We start from the raw sequence: 12,411 nt of genomic DNA, 5'->3' as shown, positions 1-12,411 counted from the left end.
AAATTAGCCAGGTGTGGTGGCGTGCACCTGTAATCCCAGCTACTTGGAAGGCTGAGGCAAGAGAATCACTTTAAACTGGGAGGCAGAGGTTGCAGTGAGCTGAGATTGCACCATTGCACTCCAGCCTGGGTGACAGAACTACATTCCATCTAAAATAATAATAATAATAATAGTAAAATAAAAATAAATGAATAAATAAAAGGCCGAGTGTGGTGGCTCACGCCTGTAATCCCAGCACTTTGGGAGGTCGAGGCAGGTGGATCATGAGGTCAGGAGATCGAGACCATCCTAGCTAACATAGTGAAACCCTGTCTCTACTAAAAACACAAAAAAATTAGCCGAGCGTGGTGGTGGGTGCCTGTAGTCCTAGCTACTCGGGAAGCTGAGGCAAGAGAATGGCATGAACCCGGGAGGCGGAGCTTGTAGTGAGCCAAGATCATGCCGCTGCACTCCAGCCTGGGCAAGAGAGCAAGACTCCATCTCAAAAAAAAAAAAAAAAGAAAAAAAAGCACAAGAGTTCAGTGTAGTATAAACACCTCTCACCAAGGAGTCAGAAATCCAGGCACCCAGTGATGAACCAATCCTGTGGTCCTTGCCTTGGAAGGGCAGCACTAAACAGAATCAGCACTAGGATAGTTTGGGAGCCCCAAGGAGAGAGCCTAGGAAGGTCAGAAAAAGGCTTCTGGAGAGCCAACCCTTGAGGCAATTAATAGATTTCAGGCTCCAAGAGCTTGAGAACCCTTTACTCCCACAGATCCTTTATTCCAATTAATGCAACCTTTCCATATTTGGGAGTCTCAGATCACTTTCCATGGCTTGTGAGGGTGGGGGATAATTCCCTTCTAATTTATAAGGGGGGAAATCAGAGAGTAGTTAAAGAAGGATCCAAGGTTTTGCCCTTCAAATTTAAGAATAACCACAAGGTGCCCAACTAAGAATGGACATGTGAATACACAGCACAAAGGAAAGACTGGATAGCCTCTGCCCTTGGAGAACTTGTAAGTGGGAGATAAGACATGTAAATGTAAAGCCAAAAGTAATTGTATAATTTTTGTGCAAACAATTCACCTCACCAGCAATTTATCCAGGACTTGCTATCTGCAAGGCATTCTTTTATGTGAGGCACATGAGAAGGGGTGGAGTTAGAACACAGGTAAATATACTCCCAGCCCTTAGGAACTCATGATTTAACTGGCTCCTGTAAGGGGCTGGAGGAACAGTCCGTGGAATGTAACACCTGGCCTTGTGAAGATGGGGTAGCAGTACAGGAGTGGATGAGAGTCTTGCCGGAAATTAGAATTTAATAGAATTAATTCATCTGGGAAAGATGCCTAGAGGAGGTGGACAGTGTGTGATGCTGGAAAATAGAAGAGACAGAGAAAGGGATGAAGAAAGCAAAAATAAGCAAAATCTTTTCACATATAGACTTGTCTTTCAGACCCCACTCAAAAGTCACCTCTTCAACGAAGCCTTCCCAGGCAGAATTAGACACTTAGCTCTCCAGGCCCTCAAACCACCCCATTACAGAACGTACCTCACTGCTGCACAGTTGGCCCCCTGTCTCTGTGGGTTCTGCATCCGTAAATTCAACCAACTGCAAATCAAAAATATTTGGGAAAAAAATTCATCTGTACTGAACATGTACAGACTTTTTTCTTGTCATTATTCCCTAAACAATACAGTATAACAACTATTTACATAGCATTTACAGTGTATTAGGTATTATAAGTAATCCAGAGATGATTTAAAGTATACAGGCCTATGGATGTAGGTTATATGCAAATACTATGCCATTTTATATCAGGGACTTGAGCATCTTCAGATATTGGTATCTATCACTTCTCAGCCTTTTGGCTAAGACCAAGTATAGTATCTGTTCTTATCAGATATTGGTATCTGCAGGCACTCCTGGAACCAATCCCCCCACGGGATATGGGATATGGAGAGACAACTGTACTTGTTTCCATATCTGCTTATCTCAACCAGAAGAGCTTGTACAGTACCAGAACCCAATAGGTCTTTGACTATAAAGGGGCCAAGTACTGTATTCATGGTGGAATGCCTCCCTTTATTTTTACTTATTTAATTTTTACTTTTTACTATTTTAATGAAGTATAACTTACACACAAAAAATGCACAAATCTTAAATCTACAGACCAATAAATTTTTACATATATTTACACCTGTGTAACTACCACCTAGATCAAGCTTCAGAATGCTTCCGGCATCCCAGGCACTGGGGGCTATGTCATTGTTACTGTGGCTAGAGGAGCTGAGCCAGCAAGGTGCTGTAGTTGGGAAACACCATTTAGGGAAATTATGGAAGGATTTCAGGTGTTTGGGCTAGAGAAGCAAAATCACTAGGGCAAGGTCATTTTGGGTGTGAAGGGCTTACATGACAGAGCAATTAGATTTGTTCTGTGTGGGGCCATGGGGAGCAGTTACAGGGCAAAGCATTTCAATTTTGCTTAAGACACTTTCTACAATCAGAGCTCATCCACACTGCAAGCAGAGCCCCTGGGAATATGCAAGGTCCCCAGCACTAGAGGTGTCAGTCAAGAACAGGACTGGCAAGCGTTCAAAGGCAGTTATGGGGAGGGGATAGGGGACTCAATTGGAGGCTATTCCAACTCTGAGCTTCTGTGGTTCCTGGAGTTCTGTGATAGTGGCAGAGAAGACTCAGTCAAAAACTTGTGGTTATGATTTGTTTGGTGTTTTGTTTTTTGTTTCCCCAGAGGGTAGCTTTTTAGTTTATTACAATTACTGTGCAGGCCCCCCATCATCACTATCGAATAAGTACTTGTCATTACCCACAGAGTGATGAGCCAGAGGGACCCTGGGACTCCCCCTTCTCTGGGGCTCACTGTCCAAGAAGGGATAGGGCAGATGCAGGGGTGCCGCTATGAGATGGGACCAGTACCTGCAAGAGAAATTGGTTGCCTCACCTCATGCCAAGTTGTCTTGGGGACACCTGCCCACATACCTCCTCAGTCTTTTCAGCCTGGTCCCCCTGGTGGGCCAGCGGACATGATGTCATGGCTCCTGTCATTACTAGAACACCTGGGCAGAGGGAACACCTCAGGGCCTTACTGTTCTGCCTCTAGGGGCCAGATCCTGGCTCCCTTAGGAGCGGGAACACACAGAACCCACCAGCCAGCCCGAGGCCACCTGATGAAGGGACAGCGTAGGTCAGCTGCAGGCTCCTCGAAGGACACCCAGTCTAGAGAATAATCAACCCCTACCCACTGCCAGGGCTTTATCCATCGAAGAAAGAATTCTCCCCAGAACTCTTAAAATTTTTTTTTCTAGGAGATTATTTCAGAATTCCTCCCGGGGTTCCTCCAGGAGGCGGCCCTTCCCTCTCTGCCCTCCTCCAACTAGTTAGAAGGAGAGAGAGAGAGTCAGCATAGACCAGCGTCATCCTCCTCCTTCCTGCACCTGGCCAGGTGGGGCGGAGGGCCCCATCTCAGGCCCTTTCAGGGAGCTTAGTGTGAGGAAGATGTTGAGTTTCTAGGGTTCTCCTTCTAAAGGGCAATGTGATTAACCTCTTAGGGTTCTAATGAAAGCCATGCACGAATACTCTCCCAAGAAGAAACATATGTACAACAAGATTTTGCCTTCTGTTCTGGGGGAAAGGAGGGTGCCGTTAGACCCTCGAAGTCCATCTGTGAAGCGCCTAGGTTTAAAGGGGTCCGGGTTTCCTCCACTGCCACAGCCCGGGTGCGGGGAGAGGGCCCGTAGCCTTATCCGGAGATACAGGATGTCTCGGGCTCTCCATCTGCCGGGCTCTAAAATGGGCGCTCGGGCCCCTCGGTCCCTGGGGGCTGCATCCGGAGGCTGGTGGGACTGGTCGAGGGAGAGCGGGCGGGGGGCAGCGCGGCTCCTGGTTGGTCTCCGCAGCCGGAGGAGGGCGAGCATGTGCGCTCGGGTAGGAGGGGGAGGCCGGCGCCTGGCACCGCACGGGGAAGGCGCGGGAGCGGACGCACTGCCCACCCGCCGCAGAGGCGCCCCCGCCGCCGCCCGGGCCCAAGGGCGGGGCCCCTCGCTGGGGCGGCCCCTCCCCGCCCCTCCCTCCCCGCCGCGGGCCTCCCCAGCCCGGCCGGCCCTCCCGCGGGCGGCACTCGGGCACCGGGCTCGCCGGGACCAGATCCGCGAGCCCGCCAGCCTGCGCCATGGGCTGCGACGGCCGCGTGTCGGGGCTGCTCCGCCGCAACCTGCAGCCCACGCTCACCTACTGGAGCGTCTTCTTCAGCTTCGGCCTGTGCATCGCCTTCCTGGGGCCCACGCTGCTGGACCTGCGCTGCCAGACGCACAGCTCGCTGCCCCAGATCTCCTGGGTCTTCTTCTCGCAGCAGCTCTGCCTCCTGCTGGGCAGCGCCCTCGGGGGCGTCTTCAAGAGGACGTGAGTGCCGCGCCCGTGCGCCCCCGCCCCGCGGCCCCCGGCACCCACCCTCGCCGGGCCGACCCTTCCCTCCCACCCCCGCGACCCGGCCTCTGCCCCAGCCCCGTGGGGCTGCCCGTCGCCCCCGCCTCCCGGCCGCGACCACCCCTCCCAGCTCCACCTTGGCCGAAGAGCTGCCTCCCTCCCTTCCTCCCCCGCAGCTTTCCCTGGAAAACTCTCTCCAGAGACCGAAGGTGACTTCTGGCTTATTTATTTGTCATCACTCATCCCTGTGAGAGGATAAAACCAGTTCCCACCTGCTTCCCCCACCCACCGCCCCGTGGGGAGAGGAGTGATAGAGTTTGCCGAGCTGGGGAGGGTGCCCCTCTTACACAGCTCCTCTGGGGTTTGTCAGTAGCCCTGGCTGCTGGCTGCCGGGGACAGGATTGGCAGTGAGGTGGAAGGACCGTGAGAGGGCCAGCTCTGTGGCGGTGCAGGGTGCTGGAGGTGGCCTGCGACTTGACTGATTCCCAGGGCCAGGCTCCACTGTAGGCAGCTCCACATCAGCTAACACAGGCTGTCCCTTCCCCCGGGTAGCCACGGGGTTTAGTGGGTCCTGTGTAGCCCTCCTTCTGAGGCAGCCAGAACATGGTTCCCGCATTGGCCCCCGAGACACACAGGACCTCACCGTTAAGGCCAGGTTGGGAGGGGCAGGGCACTTTACCCATAGCTTGGTAAGGTGACTCTCCAGCCCTGGTGCCAAGGTTCCCCTCCACTCCCCACCCACCTCATCCTACTCCTGCTTGGCCTCTGCCCCACGACAGGGCTCTGGACTCTCCCTGGCACCACCCCCAGAAATCCCCATTTGACACCATTGCAGAGCCTTATTCTCTTGGCTTAAATTGGACAGGGCCACCTCCGGGGGCCCTTGTGGAAAGACAGCAAGATTCACTCTCCCAGTGCAGCATGGAAAACAGAGACCCATAATAGAGTAGGGAATAGATGACTTGCAAGCCAGAGGCTGCTGCTTGATTTCCCCAGTCCCAGCTCCTGGCTGAGTGGTTTCCTAGATCCCGTGGACTCAGTCGAGCAAGCAGCCGGCCTGGAGACAAAACCGCAGTTGGGCTACCCCAGAGAAACCTCTGGAGGGGCCGTTCTGGGCTGTGGTCATGCCCTTTGGCTCACGCCTAGAGGTGTTTGTGAGGGCAGGTGTTTCCACCTTGCTTCCAGAGCTGGTGGAGGGAGCACAGGTGTCAGTACAGATGGAGCCCACTTTAAGCCTTAAAAACATGACCAATTTTGGAAGTGATTATCCCCATTTTCCCCAAATCCTCTTGTAAACCAAATTATTCTTCTCTTAAAAAGCAAGTCTCCTTGTGTACACCAGTGTTTTGTGGGTGTGGTACAGGATTGGAATATACAGGAGATTCAGAAAATCTTAAGAACAAGCTCAAGATTCATTCTGCCTAGAGGTTTAATTAGAAACTAAGATAAAGTATCTGTGGCTAGCAGAGGTTTTTTTGGTTTTAAGTACTTTGACTTACAAAAGCTCCTTTACCTGGAACTTTTAAAGAACATACGTAGTGCAAAGAACACGGAGGGGAAGGAGGATAATTTGAAATGACAGGTTGGCGGGGCAGGGTTTGTGAAGCCAGCAGAGATGCACACCCACCCAGCTGGGCCATCTCTTCCTGGGTAGTTTTGTGTCTCCCTCAGCACTGCTTACCCAACAGGGGGCTCTGAACAGGCAGCAGAGAGAACCCTGCAGCAGGAACTGGCTCACAGAAGAGAAAAAATATCATGGTAACAATGATAACTAACTTTATTCTGCACTTACTGCGTGGCAGGCACTATTCATAGTACTTCACTTGTATCAGCCCATTTAATCTTCACAACCACTTTGCAAAGTAGTACTGTTATCTCCATTTTATGCATAAGGAAGTGGAGGCACAGAGAGGTTAAGAAACTTGGCCCACACCACATGGTTGTTAAGAAGAGGCCTAGCCAGAATTTGAACCCAGGTGTTGTCTCTAAGACAGATACTTAGGCAATGCCTCTTGCTTTGTGAGTCATCAGTGTAAACGCTGCAGATCAGGCACAGGTTTGGGATGAGTAGCCCTAAGGATGCTCATGGGCTGGGTATTCCTGAGCTCTGACAACTTCTGGGAATGTAATGGTGGCCCTCTGGGGCTTCCTGCTGGGATCTTTGGGGGGTGGGGTAGATCCTATCAGTGGTTGAGGTTTAAATTCTGAACCTCAGTCCTCCCACCCCCAAGACAAAATGCCATGAAGAACTCTTTCCTTTGGTTAAGAGCAAAGCAGATATACAGTGGAAACAGAGGGATGTCCAGGGGTGGCCTTGAGTGTAGGCGACAGTCTCCCACCACCTTGCTGACTCTGGGCAGCTCTCATCACAGTCTCCCATCCCCCCAGCCAGAAGCTCCACCAGCCCTGCAACAAAGCTTTAAAGCTGGATTCCGTGGGACCATGTCTCAGTTAAAATGCAATACCCCTGCAAGCAAGTGCTTTGCAGCTTAAGTGATTACCAGCTAACACTCTCACTTGGTTTATACTTGTGAGTGGGGGATTGCTTTAACAAATCTGTGAGAGCCAGCTGTTGCGGGGGAGTGGGGGAAAGTTTAGGATGACACATGGGAGAGGAGAGTTGGGGGCAGTGTCTTTCTCGTGGGTTCCTACTCAGGTCCTGCCTACTGCTGGGCCCAGACTGAGGGCGCAGGCAGAATGGGGCTTGTGGATGCCTCCATAGGGATGTGCTTTGGGAGGACTATGTGTGGAAGGTGGAGAGCCTTGGCTATTGGAGTGGGTGCAGGGGAAGACTTGAGCTCAGGGCAGCACCAGCTTGCTCACTCTCTCAGAGAAAAACAAAAAGCCACCTGGTTGGCAAGGGTGTGTAGGTATGTGCTTTGTCAGGCAGGAAAGGGGAAGGGGTATTTAGATTAAAGGTTAGGATTTTTTCCTGGTTTCTTGGGGACCTGTCTAACCGCCCTAGGCAGTTGGGAGACCCCTTTATCTCGGAGGCGTCAGCATAGGTAAACAACTTTCAGAGCTTCCCCAGGCTTCTCCCAGCCTCACCTTGGCCTCTCCCCTGCCCATGCTCTTAACAGAGGGTTTGTCAGAGGATCTGTTGAGTTCTTCCTCTCTTTGCCCTATTCACTTTCTCTTTTTCTCCCTTTTTTCCCCCTCAAATTCCTTCTAATCTGCAAGTCCTACCCTGCCCCAGACCTAGCTATGACTCCTAGCTATGACTCCCTCCTGGCTATTGCACCAAACCCTGTCTTCCATACAAGAGTTGCCCAGGCCACCCCCAGACGTGCTGGCCCCCTCCAGTCCCTGGAACACAGGACAAACCAGCTTCTCCCCTTGAGCTGGGCTCTGGTTGGTCTCCCATCCAGGAAGCCTCTGCCTCTCCCTCCAGCACCTTGTCTACCAATCAGCATGCAACACACCTGTGGCAAAAGCCTACTGAGCATCCGGTACCAGACATTGTCCTTGTTTTAAAAATCGGTCTGAACATGGGGCTATCATAGGGTCCCAACTCTCGGGTATGATCCACAAAGAACTGAAAATGTGTGTCCACACACTAAACCTGTACGTGGATGTTCATAGCAGCATTATTCATCCCAGTCAAAAGTAGAAACAAACCAAATGTTCATCAGTGGATGGGTGGACAAACAAAAACGTGGTCTATCCAGCCAGGTGTGGTGGTGGATGCCTTGTTGTTCCAGCTACCTGAGAGGCTGAGGTGGAACGCTCACTGGAGCCCAGGAGTTCAAAGACAACCTGGGCAGCATAGTGAGACTCCAGTGCCAAAATAAAACAAAACAAAAATGTGGTATATTGGCCGGGCACATTGGCTCACTCCTATGATCCCAGCACTTTGGGAGGCTGAGGTGGGTGGATCACCTGAGGTCAGGAGTCCAAGACCAGCCTGGCCAACATGGTGAAACCCCGTCTCTACTAAAAAAAACAAAAACAAAAATTAGCTAGGCATAGTGGTGCGTGCCTGTAATCCCAGCTACTCAGGAGGCTGAGGCAGGAGAATCGCTTGAACCCAGGAGGCGGAGGTTGCAGTGAGCCGAGATTGTGCCATTGCACTCCAGCTTGGGTGACAAGAGCGAAACTCTGTCTCAAAAAAAGAAACAAAAAAGTGGTATATCCATGCAATGGAATATCACTCAGCCATAAAAAGGAATGAGATACTGACACATGCTATACCATGGATGATCTGGAAAACATTATGCTAAGTGAAAGAAGACAGACACAAGAGATCACAGAATAAGGAAATTTCAGAATAAGGAAATCTGCAGATACAGAAACTAAATTAGTAGTTGCCTAGGGCTAAAGGTAAGGTGTGGAGATGAATGAGGAGTTACTACTAATGAATAAAAGATTTCTTTTTTATTTTTATTTTTTGAGACATAGTCTTGTTCTTTTGCCCAAGCTGAAGTGAGGTAGCGTGATCTCGGCTCGCTGCAAACTCCGCCTCCCAGGTTCAAGCAATTCTCATGCCTCAGGCCTCCCTAGAAGCTGAGATTACAGGCATGCACTGCCACACCCAGCTGATTTTTGTATTTTTAGTGGAGACAGGTTTCACTGTGTTGGCCAGGCTGCTCTCGAACCCTGACCTCAAGCAGTCCGCCTACCTTGGCCTCCCAAAGTGCTGGGATTACAGGTGTAAGCCACTGCGCCTGGCCTGGATATAAGATTTCTTTTTGGGGTGACAGAAATGCTCTAAAGGTAGATTGTAGTGATGGTTTTACAACTCCAGATATTCTAAAAACCATTGAATTGTACACTTAAATATGTGAATTTTATAGTATGTAATTTATATATCAATCTTTTTTAAGTTAAAAAAACCTCAAAGCCAGGTTTGGTGGCTCACATCTGTAATTCCAGCACTTTGGGAGGCCAAGGTGGGAGGATCACTTTAGGGCAGGAGTTCAAGACCAGCCTGGGCAACAAAGTAAGACCTTGTCTCTAAAAAATTTTTTAAGTTAGCCGGGCATGGTGGTGCACACCTATAGTCCCAGCTACTCAGGAGGCGGAAATGGGAGGGTCACTTGAGCCTGGATGTTGAGGCTGCAGTGAGCCATGATTGCATCACTGCACTCCCTCCTGAGCAACAGAGCAAGACCCTATCTCAAAAACCAAAACAAAAATCTCAAAACTTATACCACTCATTAATTCACTCATTCAACAAATACCTCTTGAGCCGGATCCTGTTTTAAGGGTGAATACAACAGACAAAAGTCGCTGCACTCATGGAGCCCACAGTCTGGAGAATTTTACATTATGAAATGAAGGAAATCAAACAGGGTAGCATGGAGAATGGCACATTTTGGGGGCTGCTTAGCTAGGTGATCAAGGAAGCCCTTTCTGGGGAGATGATATTAAAGCTGACTCTTGCGCGACAAGAGAGAGCCAGGCATGCAAAGAATTGAGGGTGAGGTGTTCCAAGTGAACAGACTACAAGTTCAAGCTCAACCAACATCTAAGGAGCACGCCCTGTGTGCCCAGCACCACAGTGGGCCCCAGGGGACGCCATCATGCACAAGTTTCAGCTCCCAACCTCAGAGTCTAACAGGGTGGGCCTGCCGTAGCTTGGAATCTCCCCAAAGACCAGTTTGTCTGCCCCCTCTTTGGATCTCTCCAGCTTTAACATGGGGCCCTGAACAAATGAGGTATCAGTGTGAAGGCTGGGGTGACCAAGTTAGAGGGGGGCCTTTTTACCCCTAGCCTTGCCCTCAGTCTCAGCTGCCCCTTCCCCATCAGCCTGGCCTGAGATAGAGTCACCAGCCTGCCCTAGCTCCCAGGGGGTCCCTTGTCTCCTGGTTTCTTGTCCCAGGTCCCCAAATCATCTCTTTCTGGGCTGCTGCCCCTTTTGGGGTAGATAGGGGCTAGGGACACTTCCATCTGTGACTCTTCCACAGTTCTGCTCTCTGCCTCTCTCCCCTGGTCCTTCGAGGAAGGAGATTATCCAGGCTGGGAGGGGAGAGGTGGGAGGAAGATGTCTTAAGCATCCCTGCTGGGCAAAGGGATCACCTGGGACAAACATGTGAAGAGAATGTCAATGCCATCAGGCCCTACCCAGGGTGGCATGGGGGCTGGGCCTCAGCAGCATTCTTCCCCACCCCCGGGGTGGCAGGCAGGAGTGGGCTGCCTGGCATCTTACTGCTCAGGCCCTTCCCCTGTTTCAGAGCCAACTATTCCCTCCTCTTTTCACAGAACCAGGAAGGCAAGAACAGGTGCCCAAGGCAAAGCCAGGTCAAAGTGATCATGTGTCCGCTGTGGGTAAGGCAGAGCATGGGGCTGAAGGGGGCAGCAGCAGCTCAAGGTCACCCAGCAAGAGGGGCTGGGCAGGCAGTTCCAGCAGAGCCACAGCTCACCTGGGGGAGAACTCTAGCTCCCTCCTCTTCCCTCTCCCACTTAGACCTTCTGTGTGGAGCCATTAATAAGTAACTTGGTCATTTCTGAGACTTCCCGAAGTAGGTTTTCCAGACTGTCCAAGCTATTTCTTGGGTCTCTCTGGGCCTTGGGGAAAGTGAGGCTCTTTCTCTAATTGGCCTGAATTAACCTGTGAGCCCAGGACCAGGGGAGGGAAGATCAATGCCACTCTGCCACTCTGCTGGCTTTGCCTGGGTTGGGAGCCAAGACTTTGGATCCTGGCTCAGTTCTACTCCTCTCTTTTCCCCTATCTGGGCCTCAGTTTCCTGATCTGTAAAATGAGGGACAGGACTCATGTCATTGCTGCCACCTTAGCTGGCATACTACCGAGGGTGGGGAGTGAGTGGGGCAGGGGACAAGGGGCAGGAGCAGGGGTACCTCCCTCCAACAGTTTCTGGGCCAGCCTCCCAGGGTCACCCCAAAGGGCATTGCAACAGGAATAGGGGCAGGCCTGGGAGGGTAGAATCTGGGAGCTGGCACTGGTCTCTGTACCCTGTCAGCTCAGTGCAGTTCTCTGGGCCCAACATTGCTCTTAGGGGAAGCCAGGGCCAGCAGGGAGGCAGTGAGCACCTGGGAGGGGTGGCAGGTGGCCAGGGGAAAATCCCAGAGAGTGAGCAAAGGAGGATGAAATGTCACATCACGTGGACTCCTCATGGCAGCCTCAACCTCATGCAGAGCTTGTTACCCCATTTTACAGCGGAGGAAACTGAGGCTCAGAGGGGCTAAGCATAAGTGGCTTGCCCAAGCCACATCACTGGGAAGTGGCCGAGGTGGGCCTAGAACCCAGTATTCTGATTCCAGATCGCACTCCATCCTGGATGCCAAAACTGTTTTGACATGGTTATTCCATAATTTTTAATTATCCACATTTCTAGAAGGGGCTATTGACCAAGCCGTTTAAAACAGGCAATAAACGTATTTCACTCTGGCTCTGGGATGTGTCTGGGACTTCCTTTTCCTTGGCAACAGCATATCATTCTAAAGAAATTTGTTCAGGCTGATGTTTGGAATGCCCAGGCACAGCCCTATGGAAGCAACTGGGGAGAGTGGGCAGCCTGGGATCTATAGACAAGATTTCCTGTGATACAGATGTCCCCATTTATTGGGAACAGGTCTCCATCGCCCTAACCTCCAGGCCTATCAAACTAAAATCACAGCCCAGGGAGATGCAGGGAGGGGATTTCCCAGGCGTGGTTCTCTCCAGCCTTCCTTTTCCGTCTTTTCTCTCTTTATCCCTCCCTCCTGCCTGTGGCTGAGCCTGGGACAAACCATACCCCCAGTGGGCACCTAGTGTCCTTCTCAAGAATGACAGGTGAGAGGAGACAAAGAGCAGTGAACAGGACAGAGATGAGACCTGGACAGGCCTTCCTGACCCCTTCCAGCCCTTACTGACCGCTTCTCCTTTTCCCGATCCCCCACTGTGCACCAGGCATCTTCCTGGCAACCCATCCCTAAATGATTCTTTCTCTGCCTCTATCTCTGTCACCCCTATCAGATAAACTAGCAAAACTCCCACATCGGCCTCCCAGCAGTGCCCAGTCCCTTCTACCAGCCCATCCCGTGTG

The 12,411-nt window shown here is 51.4% G+C and overlaps 1 protein-coding gene and 1 pseudogene across 2 annotated transcripts in view; both read left to right on the top strand.

The window, feature by feature from the left end:
- Window positions 1-1,834: 1,834 nt before the first annotated feature.
- Window positions 1,835-1,924, top strand: LOC115835354 (annotated as a pseudogene).
- A 2,022-nt stretch (window positions 1,925-3,946) lies between these two features.
- MFSD4A (major facilitator superfamily domain containing 4A) overlaps window positions 3,947-12,411 on the top strand; it is a 33,939-nt gene continuing 25,474 nt past the window's right edge. The window contains exon 1 of one of the 2 annotated variants that reach the window (XM_030813119.1): window positions 3,947-4,402. In XM_030813119.1, the coding sequence (XP_030668979.1) occupies window positions 4,173-4,402 (230 nt within the window). In that variant the 5' untranslated portion in view covers window positions 3,947-4,172. The remainder of the gene's footprint in view (window positions 4,403-12,411) is intronic. The other variant, XM_030813120.1, reaches the window with a different exon arrangement.

This window comes from Nomascus leucogenys, chromosome 5 (genome assembly GCF_006542625.1).
Source record: "Nomascus leucogenys isolate Asia chromosome 5, Asia_NLE_v1, whole genome shotgun sequence".
Lineage (NCBI taxonomy): Eukaryota > Metazoa > Chordata > Mammalia > Primates > Hylobatidae > Nomascus > Nomascus leucogenys.
Note: the sequence above shows the minus strand (reverse complement) of the source record. Positions and strands in the feature narration are given on the sequence as shown.